We start from the raw sequence: 19656 nt of genomic DNA, 5'->3' as shown, positions 1-19656 counted from the left end.
GAGACAGGCCGAACGGGCACCCTGGCCGCTGTAGCACCGTGCCCGTCCATCCCGTCTCTCTCTATTTGGTCACTGGTTTTGCAGTTCCCTCCCAAGCTTGCAGAAAAATCAGCCAACAGTCCTGTCAGTGATGGCAATAAAGACAGCTTCCCATGTTCACGGTTTCACTGCAGGACGTTGTACTCCTGCCTGTGCTGAGGCCCTACAAGACGCCAGGCTGTGCCCTGGCGTGGATGGTGGTTAATTACAGCGGTGATGCGACGGAGGAGAAACTTCTCTGTCCCCCTTTCTCTCACTTTGCGTGTGACTTTGAGGAGACTCCAGTTGGTGGTTGTGGGAGATGGTGGCTCACTGGGTCCTCACAGTGACCCTGAAATAGCTTGACTGTAAGGTGGTCTGGGTTGGAAGGTGAGCAAGATGACAACTCAGTGTGTTCGGGGTTGTTTCCACTTTGATTTTCCAATGAAGTGGTAAGCAAATTGGCCAAAGGGTGTGCAAAAGAGAAAGTTCCCAACGAGTGGAGGTAGCTCCTTGGAGAAGCTTGAAAACTCACTGTCCTTTAATTTTGGGCCAGAGAGAGGCTATCCCAGCAGTCAGGGGTCTTCTACAGCCTTCTAAGGGATTCCTTGCCCTCAGGCACATACTTCTGTGTTCTGTTTCTATATCATTAGAGCTTCCACAGGCCTTTCTCTTAACCTATCACAGACCCGATAGAGCAGCGGTTCTCAACCTGTGGGTCGCGACCCCTTTGGCGGTCGAACGACCCTTTCACAGGGGTCGCCTAAGACCATCCTGCATATCAGATATTGTCATTACGAGTCATAACAGTAGCAACATTACAGTTGTGAAATAGCAACGAAAATAATGTTATGGTTGGGTCACAACATGAGGAACTGTATTTAAAGGGCCAGAAGGTTGAGAACCACTGCCATAGAGTAAATATGATTTCCACTTGACAGGTGAGGAGATTAAAACTGAGAGGTGGAGTGATCACAGCCAGCAATGGCAAGGCCAAGGTTTAAACCCAAAGCTCTTGCTCTATGGATAGGGTATTGGAGGCCATTTAGTCAAATTCTTTAATTTTACATCTGAGGAAATAGCCCCAAGAGGCGAGGTGACTTGCCTAAGGACACAGTTTGTTATTAGCAGAGCCAGGACTAGAACCCACGTCCTGAGAGTCGCAGCCAACCACGCTAGCCAGCTGTCAGCTAAGCGGTGGACCCAGTTGGTCCCATCAGCCCACCATTGGCTCCATTCACAAGCAGTGCCATCCTGGTGGGCTGTTGATCACTGACAGGGAGCGTTAGGCTGGGAACCGGCCACAGCGCGCATCGCAGACCTAGTTTGCTAATGTGCTGACGGTGCTTGTACACGAGCTCGTTGCTACACAACCAGGGCCCCTGGAGGGCTCAGTACCCTGAGCTGGAAACATACCAGTAATTTATTTCCTAGCCTGGCGAGCTTCCATTCTCGCCCGTATAAGGCAAATTTATTTGAAAAGAGGCCAGTTATTTCAAGTGATGAAAACCCCTCTGGTCTCCAAGTCCCTCGCGTCAGAGCTGCCAAAATGGCTGAGGCCCAGGACGGTTGGGGTGGCCACATTACAACAGGCAGGATGTGAGAGGCAGGTTGAAGTACATCCTTACCGTCCATGGTACCATATTCTTCTTTTTAACACATTTATTTGGCATTTCAGGCAAAGCCTTTTCCTAAATATTTTCCACGAATATCAGTGATAATTTTTAAGACTTCAAGTGTATCATCCGGAAAGAGGGGCCATCTTCTTAAGTGGATGCCATGCCTTACAGGGCCCAGTTCTCCCCACCCTACTCCCCAGGCCCCCCCCCCCCCACTCTCCTCTCTTCATCGTATGCCATGCTGCGCTGGGGATTCTTATAGCAGAGAATTCTTTCCCGGCACATTTATCTAGAATGGGCCGGCACTGTTAGGTGCGGACTTCCTGTGTGTATATGCCAATGATTCAGAGAATTTTAGTAGTCTCATTCCGATATTTAAAAATCACAGACTCTCTCACCTTCATGGCAGGGCCAGAGGGACTCTCAGGGCATCCCGGGCGGTGGGAGTGGCTGGGTGCTGTGGGTACCCTCGGGGCCCTGGCGGGTGGGGTCACTTCCTCTCCCTGAGTCTTGGTTTCTCATTTTCTAAGAAGAGTGAGAGTTATTATGAATGTTTTAAGACCTTTCAGCTGTAGAACCTTTTCTTTAAGCAAACATTCTGACGCTCAAAAGACGTAACCTCGATAGAAGGCAGAGGCTGAGGTGCAAGTGGGGTCTGACAGCTGGGCTTTTATCTCCTCTCGGCCCCACGCCCGCTCTAGCTCCAGGCCCTGCTCAGACCCCTGCCCAGGGCAGGGCCATGTCAGGTGTGGGCACCCTCAGACTGGCTGTTATTAAAGCCCCTTTGAGCGCAGTGATTTTTAGAAAGTGTCTCATTCATGCCTCAAAATATTTCAAAAGAAGGAAAGCCCATTTTTCCCAGTTACCCATTCAGTTGCTGAGGATGTAGACTGCTTTTTGTATTGGTTAACGCGTTAAGCGCCTAGTCAGTCACCGGTGACTGACACTGTACTTTCCGTCTGGAGGACAAAACAGGCTGGGCGCTTAACGTGTTAAATAACGTCAATAGAGATTTTAAAACATTGTGATATATGCTTATTTGCTAAATACTGGCAATTTGCTAAATATTGACAAACAGAAAGAAGGAAAAAATCTACATTATGCAAAGACAGCCACCATTAATTTTTTTTTAGTTCTTTCCTTTTTATTGGAAATACACTCATTATATAGAAATACAATTTGTTTATCCATTAACCGCTGTTAATTTTTATTTTATTTTAAAAATGTATATCTTTATTGATTTCAGAGAGGAAGGGAGAGGGAGAGAGAGATAGAAACATCAATGACGAGAGAGAATTATTGATCAGCTGCCTCCTGCACACCCCCTACTTGGGATCGAGCCCGCAACCCAGACATGTGCCCTGACCATGAATCAAACCGTGACCTTTTGGTTCATAGGTCGATGCTCAACCATGGAGCCACACTGGCCAGGAACCACTGTTCATTTTTTAAATGTAAACGTGCTAGAAGTCTAACAAACAAACAGAAAAGTGCACACGTCATAACTGGACGTGAATTATCCCAAGGTGAACACACCCGTGCAATCAGTACCCCCGATCAAGAACACTTCATAGAGAATGAATTTCCTCTGCGTCTTTTTCCTCTGCATAATGTCTTGTTTGGCTTTTCTGTGGCCTTGATTTTTCTGTATCTGTCACTCTGATTCCTGCCTTTTAAATGTAGGATTAATTGTAACGTAAGCGTTTGTCACCTTATTGCGCATTCCTTGTGAGCCTCCCTTTCTTTAGCTGCAGACTCCTCCGTCAGGGACGTGTTCCCCGTTCACTTAGCCAGCCTCCTCCCACTGGGCCCTGGGGCGGTGGTTCTGCTTTGATGGAAAGCAGTGTGGGCACCCTTTGTGCGTACAGTGTTGTCCATAGCTAGGCTGTCTCCTTCAGGCGCGTTCCCAGAAGTGGAATTCCTGGGCCAGAGCGTCCGAACACTTTGGAGTCCGAGCGTGATGATTTTGTCCTCCGTCTTCTCAGACAGGCAGAGAATGCCGTCCAAGGACCCGGCACAGCTCCAGTGAGACCCTCCTGCGCTCCGTGCTGCCTCGGGCCTGCCTGGCGGAGCCCTCAGGAATATGCTGTAGCTTGCCTATTCCATTTGGAAAAAAGGCTAAGAGCCAGTGCAGATTTGGAGCCAACTATCAATTATTTATCACAACAAGGACAGGAATAGCCTGTCGATATAAAGAGAAACCCAAGGAAAATCCCCAAGCCTTGTTTTTATATATTTTTTTAAATGTTTATTTATTTATTTTTATTTTTTAAAAAATATATTTTATTGATTTTTAAAAATATATATATATTTTATTGATTTTTTGCAGAGAAGAAGGGAGAGGGATAGAGAGTTAGAAACATCGATGAGAGAGATCGATCAGCTGCCTCCTGCACGCCCCCCAGCGGGGATGTGCCCGCAACCAAGGTACATGCCCCCGACCAGAATCGAACCTGGGACCCTTCAGTCCGCAGGCCAACGCTCTGTCCACTGAGCCAAACCGGTTCAGCTATTTTATTGATATTTCTACAGAGAGGAAGGGAGAGGGGATAGAGAGCCAGAAACATCGATGGGAGAGAAACATCTATCAGCTGCCTCCTGTTCACCTCCCACTGGGGATGTGCCCGCAACCAAGGTACATGCCCTTGACTAGAATCGAACCTGGGACCTTTCAGTCTCCAGGCTGACGCTCTATCCACTGAGCCAAACCAGTTAGGGCTATTTTTATTTTTTAAAAATATATTTTATTGATTTTTTACAGAGAGGAAGGGAGTGGGATAGAAAGTTAAAAACATCGATGAGAGAGAAACATGGATCAGCTGCCTCCTGCACACCCCCTACTGGGGATATGCCCGCATCCAAGGTACATGCCCTTGACTGGAATCGAACCTGGGATCCTTGAGTCCGCAGGCTGACACTCTATCCACTGAGCCAAACCGGTCAGGGCTTATTTTATTTTATTATTTATTTATTTATTTAAAATTAAATCTTTATTGTTCAGATTACAGTTGTTCCTCTTTTCCCCCATAGCTCCCATCCACCCATTCCCCCCCACCCACCCTCAGCTCTCACCCCTCCCCCACTGTCCTCATCCATAGGTGCACGATTTTTGTTCATTCTCTTCCCGCATCCCCCACACCCCTTTCCCCCCCAAGAATAGTCAGTCCACTCCCTTTCTATGCCCCTGATTCTATTATAATCACCAGTTTATTCTGTTCATCAGATTATTTATTCACTTGATTTTTAGATTTACTTGTTGATAGATGTGTATTTGTTGTTCATAGTTTGTATCTTTACCTTTTTCTTCTTCCTCTTCTTAAAGGATACCTTTCAGCATTTCATATAATACTGGTTTGGTGGTGATGAACTCCTTTAGCTTTTCCTTATCTGTGAAGCTCTTTATCTGACCTTCAATTCTGAATGATAGCTTTGCTGGATAAAGTAATCTTGGTTGTAGGTTCTTGGCATTCATCACTTTGAATATTTCTTGCCACTCCCTTCTGGCCTGCATGGTTTCTGTTGAGAAATCAGCTGACAGTCATATGGGTATTCCCTTGTAGGTAACTGACTGTCTTTCTCTTGCTGCTTTTAAGATTCTCTTTGTCTTTTGCTCATGGCATTTTAATTATGATGTGTCTTGGTGTGGTCCTCTTTGGATTCCTTTTGTTTGGGGTTCTCTGCACTTCCTGGACTTGTAAGTCTATTTCTTTCCCCAGGTAGGGGAAGTTTTCTGTCATTATTTCTTCAAATAGGTTTTCAATATCTTGCTCTCTCTCTTCTTCTGGCACCCCTATAATTCGGATGTTGGTACGCTTGAAGCTGCCCCAGAGGCTCCTTACACTATCTTCGTATTTTTGGATTCTTTTTCATTTTGCTTTTCTGGTTGGGTGTTTTTTGCTTCTTCATATTTCAAATCTTTGACTTGATTCTTGCTATCCTCTAGTCTGCTGTTGGGAGTCTGTATAATATTCTTTATTTCAGTCCGTGTATGCTTAATTTCTAGTTGGTCCTTTATCACAACCTCGAGGGTCTCATTAGATTTCTTGAGGGTCTCATTAAGTTTATCAGCCGTTTCTAGAAAATTCTTGAAAAACCTTAATAATAAATATTTTTATTGATTTCAGAGAGAAAGGGAGATGGAGAGAGAGAGATAGAAACATCAATGATGAGAGAGAGAATCATTGATCGGCTGCTTCCTGCACGCCCCCTACTGGGGATTAAGCCCCCAACCCAGGCATGTGCCCTTGGCCGGAATCAAACCTGGGACCCTTCAGTCTGCAGGCGGATGCTCTATCCACTGAGCCACACCGGCTTAGGGCTCCAAGCCTTGTTTTTTTTTAAAAAAAAAATATATTTTATTGATTTTTTACAGAGAGGAAGGGAGAGAGATAGAGAGTCAGAAACGTCGATGAGAGAGAAACATCGATCAGCTGCCTCCTGCACACCCCCCACTGGGGATGTGCCCGCAACCAAGGAATCGAACCCAGGACCCTTGAGTCCGCAGGCCGACGCTCTATCCACTGAGCCATACCGGTTAAGGCCCAAGCCTTGTTTTTGACTTTGGTTTCCCCTCCTGCCCCCCAGCCCATCCTGGAGGCGCGGACATCGGTGGGACTGAGGGAGACCACCTTGCTCCCACTACGGGGTGGGGAGGCAGTAAGTTAGTAAGGGACTGAGGGGCGGAGCGGGAAGCAGGAGGGAGGGCATGAGCTGCCCTGCAGTCTTCAGGAAGGAGACCTGACTGTGCCTTTGAAGATCGCTATCACCACCTCATCTCTCTCTGGGCTGTCAGGTGACTTCTCTCAGCTACTGAGCCATGGCTCGGGGCCCAGAGGGAGCAGAGTGAACGAAGCTGTGATCAGAGAGATGCCTATCTCCTTCCTGTTTAACATCGACTTTCCTGTCAGATGAGTCACTTGTGCCCGCGTGGTGCCCACGGCCGAGGCTCTGAGAACTCACCGGGGTGGTGGGAGTGGGCCCGGAGGTATACAGAGAACTGGGAGGACGGGGATGTGGGCAGCAGGAGGAGCAGGAGGGCTGTTCAGGGAGCAGGTGGCCCTTTTCCTGCTGTTACATGGCAGTTGATCTGCCTCCTGCCAGCCTTCCTTTCACTGAGCGGCCCATTTCCTCCCCCACTGGGAGAATGCGCTCCCTGCCTCTCTTAAGCAAATGGAGTGGGGCTGAGGATGTGCCCTCTGGGCAGCCTCTGGGACAGGACAGATGAAGCTCTCAGTGCGGTAGAGGGACATTCATGGCCACTTGTGCCTCCGTTTCTCCATCTGTCAACGTGGAGACAATACAGATCCATTCTCTGGGGGTGTTTTCGAAACCCCCAGCCCCTCAGGGTGGTGTGTAATGCCTGGTGGTAAGAACAGGTGAGGGAATCAATAGTTGTCCCTCTTCTGAGCCGCAGCCGGGACGGCCAGGCCCGCAGGGCGGCCAGCTGTCGGTGTTTTTCACTCAGGTGCCTCACGGGGGGGGGGACTGAACATCTGTGTGGTTTGTCTCTGTGTCTCTGAAGGTTCAGGAAGACGTGGAGGCTGCAGGCCCTGAAAGAAGGCAAGACGAGCATGCACCCACCGTATTCTTTGGGACAGCTGGTCCCCGAGAGGCCAAAGCCCACCCCGGTGCTGGTCCCCCTCATCTCCCCGCCGGTGTCCCCCAGCAGCCTGGGGTCGGATAACACCTCGAGGCACAGCCAACCCCATGCCAGCGGCCCACAGAGCCCGTATGACATCAGCAACAGAGACTACTTCTTCCCCCAGTAGCTGCCTGGCTGCCTGGCGGGCTGGCGCCTGGCGGGCTGGGGTGTCAGACCTGCTGAAATGTGTGGATGACAAAGCACAAGCGGTTTCAGCTCATCTCAGGTGTGTGGGCCTCTGGCTGCGCTGTCACCGAGGGGCCTCACAGCACGTTCTACGCTGGGTGAGCACAGGTGTGCCGGCCTGTTCCGAAGGAAGAGGTGGTTGAGTTTTTGAACCCCTCTTCCCCACCGCCCTGCCTGCAGGGGTTCCAATGAACGCGGGCCCCGTGCAGGGAGCGCTGTCGAGTCCACTGGACACTCGGGTGGGCAGAGCCAGGTGTCTGCGGAGGCCTCGAACCCTGGGCTTTGTGTGGACAAGCTGCCGGCCCCCGGCTCACCTGACCTGGCTCCACACGCCGCACCCTCAGGAGGTGGGATGGATGCCAGCCAAAGACACCCCCCACCTCGAGTCGCCTATCTCCTGCCCCACTGCACAGTTTCACCTTCTCGCTCAAACTCTTGCAGCCTAAGTGCCTTTGCAATTCAGTTTCTTCGGTCGCCCAGGCTGGGGGTGCTCCCGACTGCCTTTCCTCTCCTCCCCACGCTGGATACAGCTGAGGGGGCGAGAAGAGCATCTCAGGACCAGGTGGTTTGAAGTGGAGTTGCAGTGAGCTCCTGTTAGCATTCTGCTCAATGTGAATGTTAACCCTCAGCACCTGCTGAACCCAGAAGCCACTGCACTGACTCAGTTTCCCTCTCTGGACCCCAGGGCTTCAGGAGGAGAGAAGCAGAGAGGAAGTAGGGGCGTGGGGACAGGGTCTGAAAACCACTATTCTCCTCCCTCCTTTGCCCCCCGGCCCCCAAAAGGGGAACGGCATTGGGGGAGACCGAACTGTTGGACTCAAAATGCTAATTTAGTTTTCACCTGAGCCTGAGTACCGAGGAGGGAACATACTCATGTGAAAAGACAGAAGAACCCGGCAGGAATGTATGTTAATTTGGTCTTTAAAGGAGTGCTGATCGTTTTTCCCTGAGAGCCTGGAAGGTCCGTGCTAGCTGGGGGTCTGTAGGTAAACAGCTCGGGGAGAAGCCGTCGCTCTGTTTGGCACAAAACTGAGTCAGATGGGAAAGAGGAGGAGAAAAAAAAAGAATGATTTTCCCCTCTTAGAGAAGAGACTCTGGTTTCATTCTAAATTTTGTTTTTGTCTTAAAAGTGAAAGACATTGCCTGCTTCTCTAATTTAAGGGAAGAGCAGCTTGTGATTGCCGCCCCCCCCCCCGCCCCCCACCCCCGGCGGTGGGGAAGGCCCTGGCGTCCAGCTTCCGGGCTGGTGTTGGGAAGCGGCCTCCCACGGCTACCAAGCAAGGTCAGTTGCCGAACCCCCACCCCTGACAGCCAGGAGCCCTGGTTATCTGGGGGCAGGGGGGTTCATGGCCCCCTGCCTCCCCCCCCCCCCAACCCATGCCTTCCTCTTCTTCTTTAGTTCCTTGAATGTGATTCAGTTCAGCTAAATGTCTAGCCGTGACTCTGAGACTCTCCCACTTCAGCTCACTTTTCTGTCCGGGCTTTGAAAGTTCAGTGATGAGAGGGGTTCCCCTAGACAAGTGCCCTCCAGCAGCTCGGGGTGTCCCGGAATGAGGCTGTGATTCAGATCTGTTGGGTAACCGAGGACCAAACATTTTACCAGACCACAGCCTTTTCTAGGAGCCGGCCCTTTCGGAAAAACAGCCGCCAGCACCAGGCAGGTGGCAAAGGATGACCATGAGCATGCCTTGTATTTGCGGTTTGCTGGGTTTTCACACTGTTACTATGTTGGGCAAGGGGTGATTTTCATTGCTGGCTTTGACTCACGTTTCAGACCCCATTGCTGCCTCAGGCAACTCTCGTAAGTTTGACGGAAGGCAGGCAGGTGTGTGTGTGTGTGTTTCTTTGAGGACAGCAAAAATGCTGTTAAAGGGAAATATTTTTTTTATAAAAAGAGAGAGACTGCCTGAGAAAGGGTGATTCTGCCCACGGTTCTTTAACTCTTTGTAAAGGTTTTAACCACAAGCACTGTTACCAAAGCCGGAGGAGGCGGGCTAGTGGAAGATGTGAAGTCAGATAGCTCATGATTACCGAGAGCGAGGCAGCTTTCATCTCCAAATTGTTATTGCTTTCGTTATTATTGTAACGGAGCTGCTTTTTGTTTTATTAATTGAAGAGGGTTGTTTTTCCCCCCTTTACATCTTTATAAGCTAGTGTACATGAAGGAAACGTGTTTGTCTTCTCTGGGTTCTGGGCGTTGCTCAGTGGACACAGGTGTACACCCTAAGCTTTCTCTGACCTGGGATCTGTGGTCCGTGACCCTGTATTTTCAACCCACTGGTCATTCTCACCTGTGTTTCTGCAGCTCACGTGCTGCCTTTTATCCTCAATGATGATGCCCCTCACCCAATACCCGCAGCAATCTGCCACGGCCAGATGCGAAAGGTTGGCACGCTGACAGTCGATATTACACATGACAGCTTATCCTTCTGGGCTGGAAAAGTTACAAATATGTGGGTTCAAGGTCTAAAGTGGTCATTAATTCTTGCAGCATTAAGAAACTATTGGTTCAGATGTCAAGGGGGTAGCCTTGGCTGTGTCTACGAAGCCATTGGTAACTCGGAGAGCCCTTTGCTCGGATGGGGCCCAGGCTGGGCTGGTTTTCTGCCAGGCTCTGGGCTCACTCTGTGTTGATGTCCCTGCTCTCCTGGGGAGAGAGGGTGGGGGCAGGAAACACCCTCATCAGGTGTGGAATCTGCTGCTGCGACTGGGGCGGGAGTCCACCTGGTGGCGAACAGAGCCCAGGGGAGCGGGCGGGTGTGATCGTGGTGTGTGAGTCTCCTGCAGAACGTTCAGGAATGTCTTGCCCTGCTGCTGGGTGCTGAGCTGTCCTGCCCCCTCTAAGGTTGACTCCGCTGGGGAGGAAGCTGGCATCCAGCTCCAGGTGGAGTTAGTGAGAAATTTACCTTAATTTGGAGACGCAGGGGCAACTGTTGGTCTTTCAGACCGTGAGGATGGAGCCCCATGTGGGCAGCCGGGCTGTGACTGGAAGGCCTCCTGGCTCGGGTCCTGCCAGCATCATGTGCGCTCGGGTGCTAGCGCAGGTGTGTTTCTATGGCAACCTTAATGATTTTTGTATTTGCTAATTTTTATTTTATTTTTTTTCAATTACGGCTGGCATTCAATATTATTTTGCAGCCTTAATGATTATTAAGGAACATTGTCAGTTTCATGAACATATGCTCGAACCAAGATCTGCTTTAGAAGGAATGGATTGCAACAGCATGTAGCAAGGCTGTTAATTAATAGAGAAACCATCTTTGGGTGGCGATCACACAACTGTTAAATACCTCAACTTTTCTTTTGGAGATGAGAATAATAGTTATAAGTTTTTATTTTTTTACTTAATTACCTAAAAGCAAATACCACAAAGGCTGATGTCTGTATATGGGGCAAAGGGTCAGTATAATATGTATTTCAATGTGTGTGTGTGTGTGTGTGTGTGTTTATCAGCTATTTTGCATTTAAAGTGAAAATTGTGTTTGAAATAAATGATTTCTAAAACTGTGCTCGGGATGTAATTGTGCGTTGGGCACCCGGGTCCTTGAAAGGAAAGCTTGGCCTGATGAGTGAGGGGGCAGGAGTGAGAGAGGACGGGCTTAAAATGAAAGTGGAACCCTTTTGGGGCAGGCCTCCCCTTCATGCAGGATGAAATCACATCTGGAAAAGATCAGATTAGCTTAAAGAAATAAATAGTTTCTCGAAAGACACTAATTATGAAAGTGTTTCCCAAAATGAGTCCTGGGGTTTCTGGAAGGGGCGTGGGTGCCATGCTCACCGGCACTCCCAGCTGCTGGGCGGGCGGGCAGGACAGGAAGGGCCATTATTCACCAGAAGACTGTTTATTGGACGGGGGTGTTAGCGGCATCACGGGGCAACGCTGCGTCCTGACCCTCAGGTACATGAAGAGTTCCCTGCTGTGAAGGGCCTCAGCCGTCCCACCTACACGTTCTAGACAGGAAAGCCATCGAGGGAGCGCTTTGTGGCTAAGAGGAGCCGTGCCAACAGCTCAGGGCTGGGGGAGAAACTGCAGGGAAGCGTCGACACCGTAACTCAGACTGAAAGTTGAAGTGTGGGGCCCCACTGTGCGCCCCCCAACCCCACCCGGGGAGAGGAAAGCCCTAGGACTGAGCCTCCACACTGTCTCCTTGAGGATCTTTTTCGAGGTCGGTCCCTGTCTTGCAGAACGGGAACAGGAAACATGTCCCCCGTGGTGGCCGGGCCGTGCGGGCACGCAGAGGGGCGCCGGAGTGGGCATGAGGAGCAGGAAGTGGAGGAGGGGCCCCCCCTCTTCCCCACAGCATCGCTGTTAGGACGACATGGTGACCATGCTGTTTCCAGGGGAGTTGGGGAGAGCAGATGGCGGTTCTTTTTTTTTTTTTTTTTAATTTATTAATTTTTTTACAGAGAGGAAGGGAGAGAGATAGAGAGTTAGAAACATCGATGGATGAGAGAGAAACATCGATCAGCTGCCTCCTGCACATCTCCCACAGGGGTTGTGCCCGCAACCCAGGTACATGCCCCTGACCGGAATCGAACCCGGGACCTTTCAGTCTGCAGGCCGACGCTCTATCCACTGAGCCAAACCGGTTTCGGCAGATGGCGGTTCTTGATGGTGAGGAACACTCAGTTATTGGAACGGGCACGGAGGAAAGCATTTTCCTTACTGACTGAGGCACAGAGACCACACCTTCCCCATGTCTGCGAGGAGGCCGGACAGGAGGCAGGAAACCGCGATCCTGCAGCCGCAGAGCTGCGCTGTTTGCCTGAAACTGCTGTGCCCCGGGGCAGCCCCGGGCGGGATGGAGGCCAGGTGGGTAGGCTGTGCGCCCTGTTGCTGAGACCAGCGGTCGCCAACTGGTGGTCCACTGGACAGTCCTGGGCAATGGCAGCGAGCCCGGCCCCATCCTTCAAATGCTGACCAACCCCCAGTTTCTTTGGGGAAGTTCCTGTCTTCTGCACATTTATGTCGCTTAAAAAACACAGCAAAACCAAGTAACAGCAACAATACCTCAGCCTTGTCCTATTTCATACCAACAGCTGGAGGTGACCGTCCGAAACATGAGTGAAACCCATTTTTTTTTCCCAGTGAAATCATGATACATTTAACCAGGGATACTTCACTGAAGCAAACAGCTGCACCGCTGGCCCCACGGGTTACCCAGAAACCCACAGAACCCTTTTTGGTAGAGATGCGCCTGGAAAAGTAGCTGAAGAGAATGGCTACCATTTGTGGCCCCTCCACCGGGGGCCTTACCACCAGGGTGCCCTTTCTCACCCTAATGACGCTGAAGGTGTTCTCCCCTGTTAGCAGTGAGGCCACTGGGGCTCGTGTTGGAAAGGACAGTGGCTCCAGGTGCCCGGGAGCCTGGGTCTGCCTGGCTCCAAAGCTGGGGCTCTTTGCGCTGCCATGCGGCCCCTCTGGGTCTCTCTCTCCGACCCCTTTCCCGGGCCAGGTGCCCTCACGCTACACGGGGTAAGGGCCTGGTCCACTCACCCTGGAAGGGAGATGGGCCTCCCTTCCTGTCAGCGTGGGAAGGGGCTGGAGCCTGAGCCCACACAGGCTTGTCCCGGTGCTCCCCTGGGTGGCCCGAGGCAGCCAGGCCCCAGCGCTGCTCACGTAACAGCAGCCACAAAGGAGATGGGTCGCCAAGGGAGGGACACAACCAGTTTCTGATACTCCATGATCCTAGATCAGAACCCAACCGCTTCCCCTCCAGCTCCATCGGGTTCTGCGTGAATGACGGGGTTTTCTCCTGCTGCTTCCCCTAACAGATTTCCTGGAAATCCTCAAATTGTGCTTTAGTTATGGTAGGCAGACCTCGCCCCACCCACTCCCTCTGAAGGGATGAGCGGTCACCACACGAAGTGCTGGTGCTCTCTGGGCGGTGAGAGTCCTTCAAGGAATGTTGACTGAACCCCGGTGCTGGCTGTGGGGGTACAAGAGGATCCGACCGCTTCCTCAGGAGGCTGGCAGGCCATCCAGCTGGCACAGTTATGTGCAAATGCTGTCGCTGGGAGCAGATGAGCAATCTGCTCTAGGGAGTCAGGGAAGGAAGGGATAGAAACAGGGAGGGTGAAGATGGAGGAGGAGGGTTGGGTGGGGAGGGTGCTGCACAGGGAGAGGCTGGGAGGGGTGGGTAGGGGAGGGAGGCCCGCCTAGGACATGGACCATGTTGCGCAACTTTGCAATATTCTGAGAGCGTTAGGAAGTCACTGGAGACCACATTTGCTCCTCCTCTTTTCTTTTATGCCTATTTATATTTCTTCATGAGGGTGCATGTTTTCACAGTTACAGAAGGCTTTTTATTAAACAAGTATAATCCTATTTTGGAATAGTTCAATCATGTTGTGCTGCCTGTAAAAATTGTTTACTAAAAAGGCCAAGCAGTTGGTGGGGATCATAGATAAGGCGAAATTGGCCAGGAGGCAGTAATTGTTGAAGCTGGCACGGAATGATTCATTCTATTAATCTTGAAAAAACCTTGACATTCTCCAGTTTAAAAAGTGCAAGGATTTTAGGGGAATGTTTCACTTGCACAAGTACCATTTAACATAATACAAAATGAATGGAAACACCTTCTTTTTCCCTCTTTAATTCTGAGACTTTATTTTTTAGTTTATCTTTATTGTGGAAAGTATTGCAGAAACCCCCTTTCTCACCCATTGACCTCTTCTAGCCCGCGCCTGCTCCCTAAACACACCTGTCTTATCCTATCATGTAAACCACGATTCTCACTGATCAACCACACACTGATGTCTTTTTAAAAAAATGTATTTTATTGATTTTTTACAGGGAGGAAGGGAGAGGGAATAGAGAGTTAGAAACATCGATGAGAGAGAAACATCGATCAGCTGCCTCTCGCACACCTCTTACTGGGGATGTGCCCGCAACCCAGGTACATGCCCTTGACCGGAATCGAACCCGGGACCCTTCAGTCCTCAGGCCGACGCTCTATCCACTGAGCCAAACCGGTTAGGGCCACGCTGATATCTTGATGAACTCATTGGCTTTACATATATCTTCCCTTCCGTCAATCCAAACCAGTAATCCTATTTATTTATGCACAAAAGCAGAAGGCAATCTGAATCATTAAAAAAAAGTCACGCAGGAAGCATTTTCAGTTTGAGTCAAGACGATGCAGTGACTCAGACTGGGTGATTCACAAGGCGGGGGACGTAATTCTGGAGTCACGGGTTGGCTTCGGGAATGGCGATCCGCACGTCTCAGCGTGAATCTCCTTAACGTGCAGTCACATGGCGACGGGCTGCAGGCCGCCCAGCTCCACGGGGGGAGCCTCTCCCACGCAGGGGAAAGGGGACGGCCGCCCCCCGCCCCACCATGACCTGCCAGACGCGGGTCCCTCAGCCCCAGTTCCTATCCCCGGCCTCGAGTCCACTGGCTCTTCTGGCAACCTGCGTGTCCAGTCTGCTATAGTCTCATTGGAAGATAATAGACATTCCGTTGTGTCTTTTTTTTTTTTTTAACTGTGGTAAAAGACACATAAAATTTGCTATCTCAACCATTTCTAAGTATACAGTCCCATGGTGTCAAGTGTATTCTGTTAGGTACAGTCGCACTGTGGTGTAAACACCCCTAGGAAATGTTTTCATCTTGCAAAGCTGAAACTTGCTAGACAGCTCGCTCTCTCCCGGCCTTCCCGGTGCTGGCGACCTCTATTCTACCCTCTGCCTCGATGAACTGAGTACTCTGGGCACCTCATGTAAGTGGGATTGTACAGTATTTGTCCTTTTGTAACTGGGTTATTTCACGTAGCAAAATAGCCTCAAGATTCACACACGTTGCAGCATGTGTCAGAATTTCATTCCTTTTTAAGGCTGAATAACAACATTCCATCGTATGTACAGGGGTGGGCAAAAGTAGGTTTACAGTGGTTCATATGGCAAATAATACAATAATTGATAAATGGCAATACAAGAAAAACCTGTTTCATGGACTCACAACTGTAAACCTACTTTTGCCCACCCCTGTATGGACCGCATGGACATTGGGATGCTTGAACTTCTTGGCTGTTGTGAATGTTTTCTTTCTTTAAAAAAAAATTTTATTTTTATTGATTTCAGAGAGGAAGGGAGAGGGAGGGGGAGAGAGAGAGAGAAACATCAATGATGAGAGAGAATCATGGATTGGCTGCCTCCTGCAGGCCCCCTACTGGGGAATCGAGCCGGCAACCCAGGCATGTGCCCTCGACTGGAATCAAACCCGGGACCCTTCAGTCCACAGGCTGACACTCTATCCACTGAGCCAAACCAGCTAGGGCAATGTTTTCTTTTTTAAACATTTTTTTTTTTTCATTTGCTAACTACAACAAAGGGGCTAGTTTATCACTCCTCGCTCAAGTTTGACCAATTATATTCACATTTGAAGGGAAGAATTCCTCAGGCCAGGCACACTCTCTCAAAGGGAAAGTAGAGGTGTAGCAATTAAGAGTCACTCTAGAAATAGGCAGGCTGCTCTCTGGGCTCTGCCACTTCCTGTGTGGCTGACCCGGGACAAATTCTTTGATTGCTCCTGGTACCAGGGTCCTTATCTACAAACGAGGCTGCTTACCCGGCCCAGTGAGTTGTGGAGGATTCAAACAGGATAATGCAGTATGGAAAGCATTTATTCAACAACACACCTGATACGTAGCAAGAATCTATTCTATCACTTACGGCATGGCTCTCACAAGGTCTGAATCCAACACTGAACACCCCAAACGCTGGCTCTTAAAAACATGGGTTCAATCTGAGTTCTGCAAACCATTACTGTATGTGATTGCTTGTGTGTATGTGTGTGGTGGGGAGGAGCGGGGAGGTGAACATTTCTCAGTACAAACTTCCTTTTCTGTTAACACAGATGGGAAAATAACAATGGGCACTTGTACCACCTGGTGGCAGTTTATATAAATGCTCAGTGGAGATTTAAAATTTGCTACCAGAGACTCAACACTATTATAGCCTTTTTCTAGAACAGCGGTTCTCAACCTTCCTAATGCAGCCGCGACCCTTTAATACAGTTCCTCAGGTTGTGGTGACCCCCGGCCATAAAATTATTTTCGTTGCCACTTCACAACTGTAATTTTGCTTCTGTTATGAATCGTCATGTAAATATCTGATAGGCAGGATGTATTTCCATTGTTACAAATTGGACATAATTAAAGATATAGTGATTAATCACAAAAATAACATGTAATTATATATGTGTTTTCCGATGGTCTTAGGCGACCCCTGTGAAAGGGTCGTTCGACCCCCAAAGGGGTCGCGACCCACAGGTTGAGAAGCGCTGTTCTAGAATCTCAAATGAATTTATTTGCGAATTTCTAAATAGTAGCTTCCAATGGTGATTCTCAGCCATCACCGATTATCAACATCATGTAGTGGAAACGGTAACCTGCACACAGCATCACTTACAAAAACAAAGCAAAACAGGGGGTGGGGAGTGATCGTGGTTTGTGGGAGTTAAAAAGACAACAACAGACAACCACGAAATACACAGATTTCAACCTTCACCACAGACCACAGCATCAAGTCCCATGATGGGCTGAGGGCATCTGTATGAATACCAAACAACAACAACAAAGTCACAGCTCAGATGCCTCATCAGGGAAGGTGACAAATGCAACAGCTGTCTACGTGGGAAGAAGATGGCCGAGGAGACAGCGCAATGTCACTGTTTCTGTTTAACTGAGTAATGAAAACAGAATAGGAGGGCTTTACCGATGAGCTGAGAAAAAAATGAAGATCCGGTCTCGTTATGTTCAATCATGGTTTGTTTACACATGTCATTAGCAGTGATTACAAATGGAATTTTTGACCCTCTCTGCTATAGCTGTTACCATAGGAATTTAATTTTAAAAATATATTTTACTGATTTTTTACAGAGAGGAAGGGAGTGAGAGATAGAGAGTTAGAAACATCGATGGGAGAGAAACATCGATCAGCCGCTTCCTGCACACATCCTACTGGGGATGTGCCCGCAACCCAGGTACATGCCCTTGACCAGAATCAAACCCAGGACCTTTCAGTCCGCAGGCCGACGCTCTATCCACTGAGCCAAACCGGTTTCGGCAGGAATTTTTTTTTTAAGATGAAGAAAGGTGATTCTCAAAACTAATTAAGCAAAACCATGGTTTGCTTGGAATGCTGTTTATTTAAAGTTACATTCCATCGTAAACCATCTTCAGGAGGGCATGTAGCCTACACTGGCTACTGCACTACATCCAGAAATTTTATAAAATGTTTCTGATTTAATTTATATAACTGAAGTTCTACAGATAGGCGCCGTTTTACATACACTCGTTACATATTTTTGAAAGTTAAAACTGTATTAGTTAATATTTAAAATGGTAAAGCCCAGCCCTAACCAGTTTGGCTCAGTGGATACAGCGTCGGCCTGAGGACTGGAAGGTCCCAGGTTCGATTCCGGTCAAGGGCATGTACCTGGGTTGCAGGCACATCCCCAGTAGGAGGTGTGCAGGAGGCAGCTGATCGATGTTTCTCTCTCATTGATGTTTCTAACTCTCTCTCCCTCTCCCTTCCTCTGTGTAAAAAAAAAATCAATAAAATATATTTTTAAAATGGTAAAGCCCACTGACAAATAACGGAATGGTTCAGAGCTTGGCAACAGGAGATGGCTGTCAGTCATGATCTGCTGCTAGCCTATTCATTAAAATACAATTTAAGATTCTAAACGACATGATCCAGCCGTAAGTCCGGGGGCCTGGTGATGGGAGTTGCATTAGGCTGTAGTCACCCGTTCCACAGGAAAAGACCGATTTCAAGATGGCAGCTGCTGTGTCATCATTTTTCACGCTGTGAACGGTGTCAGGAATCCTTTAGAAAACACCCAAACCTGGGCTTGTTTCCCCCCTGCAGTTCGCTCTCCTTCCATTAGATGGCGGTAACACTCCACGGCTTGCTTTTACAGGCTCCGAAATTAAGGAGGCTAAGTTAAGGACCACTGCAGGCCGAGTTTCTCCCAATCCAAGTTAATGGGGTTGTAAACATCAGAGAGGAGAAAAAAGAAGAGTGATTCTAAAGAGATCATAAGGCCAAAACAGGGCTGGTTATGGAAAACAAGAGAGACAACGGGTGAGCGAAAGACACCTGTGAGAAAGGTGTCACATAAATCCTGCTACCATTAAAAGGATGCGGAGAAGGGAAATGAAATCGAGACATCTCAGTCCCCGCTCCGGGCAGGAGGAGAAGGGGGGCATTAACCGTTGACTAGACAAAGGGCATCTTCATAGAACAGAAAGGCTGCCCTCATTTAAAAGGCAACGGGTTAGGACTCGTTTGCCACCTGTGCCAAAAGCTTCTGGCTGTCTCGAATCATCTGCCCACCTCCCCGTTCTGTGGCAGAGGCCAATACACGAATAACAACTCAGCAAAGCATGGAGACTTGAAACAGCAAAAAAAAAAAAAAAAAAGACTTTATTTTTAAAATATAAATGCTTCTTAAGAAAGCCCTGTGCATAATTTCAAAGGACGTATCTGTCCCCAGCAGAGATTAGGATGTCAGTAGGTACCATTTTGTACACGTGTTAACTTTTCTCTATTATTTCATGCCTACTCATTGGAAAACACACAACCCCGAAGGTTGGAATCCAACCTGATGGAACCAGTAGCAACATAAAAAGAGAAGCCCTCTTACCCCCTGTTCCTCATAGGCCCGAAACAAACCGATGAAATAGACTATTAACCTGGAGCAGAGAACTTCTTTAAAAGGAGGTGTGATGAGGGGAAAGGGCGCAGATGCAGGAAGCTCTAACGGAGGCAAAATTCAAGCCAAGTGAGCACTAACTTGTTTGAAGACATGATTCTCTCCAGAAAAAAACCAGCACACACCAAGACATTACTCTCTCCAGAAAGAATCTGTCTGGGGGACAGAATTAACTCAAAAGAATGACGACTACAGGAAAACACCTGTATCCAGACAAGATGACAAGCCCAGGCATTCAGAGCTCAGAGAGGAAGCGAGGCGGAGCGCGGCGTTGGAGGATCCGCTGGTCCCGGAGGCTCCACCAGGAAGCCATTAGGGACACCCCGCTGGGCCTAATTGTTTTTAGAGGGAATGGTACTTCGTGCCGCTGCTCAGCTGTGAACTCCCTGGCTTTGTCAACTTGTGTCACAACCTGAAGAAAACAGTAGCTTAACCCACTCCCCTGCTACTCATTTACTGTATTTCTT

At 49.0% G+C, this 19656-nt stretch overlaps 1 protein-coding gene across 5 annotated transcripts in view; it reads left to right on the top strand.

Annotated features, from left to right (window-relative positions):
* The window catches only part of IL6R (interleukin 6 receptor), a 73152-nt gene that overhangs the window by 34060 nt on the left and 19436 nt on the right, over positions 1-19656 (top strand). Inside the window, exon 10 of one of the 5 annotated variants that reach the window (XM_059673665.1) lies at positions 7159-9346. The exons of 1 other annotated variant lie outside the window; for it this stretch is intronic. In XM_059673665.1, the coding sequence (XP_059529648.1) occupies positions 7159-7405 (247 nt within the window). In that variant the 3' untranslated portion in view covers positions 7406-9346. Of the gene's footprint in view, positions 1-3535; positions 3863-7158; positions 9347-19656 lie in introns of those variants that run through there. 3 more of the 5 variants (XM_059673664.1, XM_059673662.1, XM_059673666.1) reach the window with 3 other exon arrangements.

This window comes from Myotis daubentonii, chromosome 18 (assembly GCF_963259705.1).
Source record: "Myotis daubentonii chromosome 18, mMyoDau2.1, whole genome shotgun sequence".
Classification (NCBI taxonomy): domain Eukaryota; kingdom Metazoa; phylum Chordata; class Mammalia; order Chiroptera; family Vespertilionidae; genus Myotis; species Myotis daubentonii.
This window is presented reverse-complemented; position numbering and strand designations above follow the sequence as displayed.